Source organism: Hippopotamus amphibius, chromosome 3, assembly GCF_030028045.1.
Source record: "Hippopotamus amphibius kiboko isolate mHipAmp2 chromosome 3, mHipAmp2.hap2, whole genome shotgun sequence".
In the NCBI taxonomy this organism is placed as follows: domain Eukaryota; kingdom Metazoa; phylum Chordata; class Mammalia; order Artiodactyla; family Hippopotamidae; genus Hippopotamus; species Hippopotamus amphibius.
In genome coordinates this window covers 9,650,786-9,652,612 of record NC_080188.1, presented here as the reverse complement: position 1 = coordinate 9,652,612, position 1,827 = coordinate 9,650,786, and the positions used below count along the sequence as shown (strand labels likewise).

Below are 1,827 nucleotides of genomic sequence, written 5' to 3'. Positions count from 1 at the left end.
CTAACCCTGTTTAACAAACATCTCTGTATTTAAAATAACAGCAAACAGGGCGCGGAGCTGGGCGGGCGAGCAGGAGGGAGGCTGCGATGCTGCGTGGGGTCGCGCTCGGCTGAGAGGCCGCTGCGGCCGCATCAGCGCTGACATGGAGCGACGTGGGCCGGCGCCGGTCCCGATGGGGCTTGTCGTCCCACCTCCTCGCGTCCGTAAACTGTGACGAGGCCCGCTACATAAATCGCTTCGCAGCGGGATAAATAAAGAAAACAGGAAGGGGCCAAGCATTGATCACAGATGTCTTAATAATGAGCAAATGTGGCAGGAAAAAAATATATCAAGACAAATCTAAGGTTTCTGTCGCTGGATCAGGCACCGGAAGAGGCTCCCCAGCTGTAACTCTAGTACAGTTACCTTCAGGCCAAACTGTACACGTGCAGAGAGTAATTCAGACACCACAGCCATCGGTGATCCAGTCACCACAAATACAGACTGCTCAGGTAGCAACAATTGTAGAGACAGATGAGTCTGCAGAGTCAGAAGGTGTAATCGATTCTCATAAACGTAGAGAAATCCTTTCACGAAGACCCTCTTACAGAAGAATACTGAATGAACTTTCCTCTGATGTGCCTGGTGTTTCCAAGATTGAAGAAGAAAAATCAGAGGAAGAAGGAACGCCACCTAATATCGCTGCTATGGCAGTACCGACTAGCATATATCAGACTAGCACGGGGCAATACAGTATGTATGCTGTGATTCCATATGACATAGTGCTAGCTGTAAGTCTCTCTCCTTTCTTTGAAGCAGCTCGGGTTTTGGCACTAAACTGTCCCATTTTAAAATGCATCACAATGCCTAAACTGTGTATCATAGTGTGAAAAGTGCATGTTAAAGAAGTGAGAGATTTGTACTGACAGTTGTCATATACTTTTGAAAAGTAAAAAAAAAAAAAAATTACTAAAAATAGAAGAAAACTTTGGGGTAAAAATAAAAGGAGTGTTTTTCTTATTTATATGTTTATATTCATATCTAGTAACAGTTTAAAACACTGTTTTTTGTCTCTACGATGCATGTGAATATAAAAAGATATAAATGACTGTATTTCATTCTTGTTGGCTTTTGTTACCAACAATTACATTTTATGCTTACTAATCTAAAAGAGGTGCATATGTTTTGTAAACTATGTTTTGAATGTAATTCTGTTTTCACTACTCTCTATTGTGTTAATTTGTGCTGCAGCTTTTTCTAGAAGAGAATGGAAAAGTGATTTATTTATATTTTAAACTAAAGCAATTGGACAGATCATTTTATTTGAAATTTTAAGCACCGAAAGCTGTAAATAAACAGATACATTCACAAAAAAAAAAAAAAAATAATAACAGCAAACAGTTACTGAGAGCTTATTACGTGCCAGTGACTGTTCCAAATATCAACTCATCTAATGTGTACTAATTTGCTTAATGCTCATAATAACTCTAAGAACTAGATGAAAAAAATGAGGTAGAAAAAAGATCACACAGCTAGTAGTGGTGGAGTCAGGAATCATACCCAGGGTGTGTCCTCACACGCTCTATGCCATTATCTCTTATATTGCCCTGTTTTATGTGAGTCAATATACATATATGCATACTAGGTTCAGAAGGCAAAACAATTTATATTTTTGCTTTGTTGAGTTTCTCTAGCCCCAGACAAAATTGTATTGCCATAAAAGAAATTTTTCCTCAGAGTTGAGAGCACACTGTGGTCATTTCAGGTATTTTTGTACCTACTTCAAAAAAATAAAAGATGAGTTTAGCCAAGACATCAGAAGAATTGTGGACGTGAATTGTTTTGAAA

General features: G+C 39.0%; 1 protein-coding gene across 1 annotated transcript; it reads left to right on the top strand.

Moving 5' to 3' along the window:
- Positions 1–299: 299 nt before the first annotated feature.
- Positions 300–869, top strand: LOC130848083 (cAMP-responsive element modulator-like). Its single transcript, XM_057725988.1, has one exon. It carries the CDS (start codon positions 300–302, stop codon positions 867–869), a length of 570 nt encoding a protein of 189 aa, XP_057581971.1.
- Positions 870–1,827: the final 958 nt, after the last annotated feature.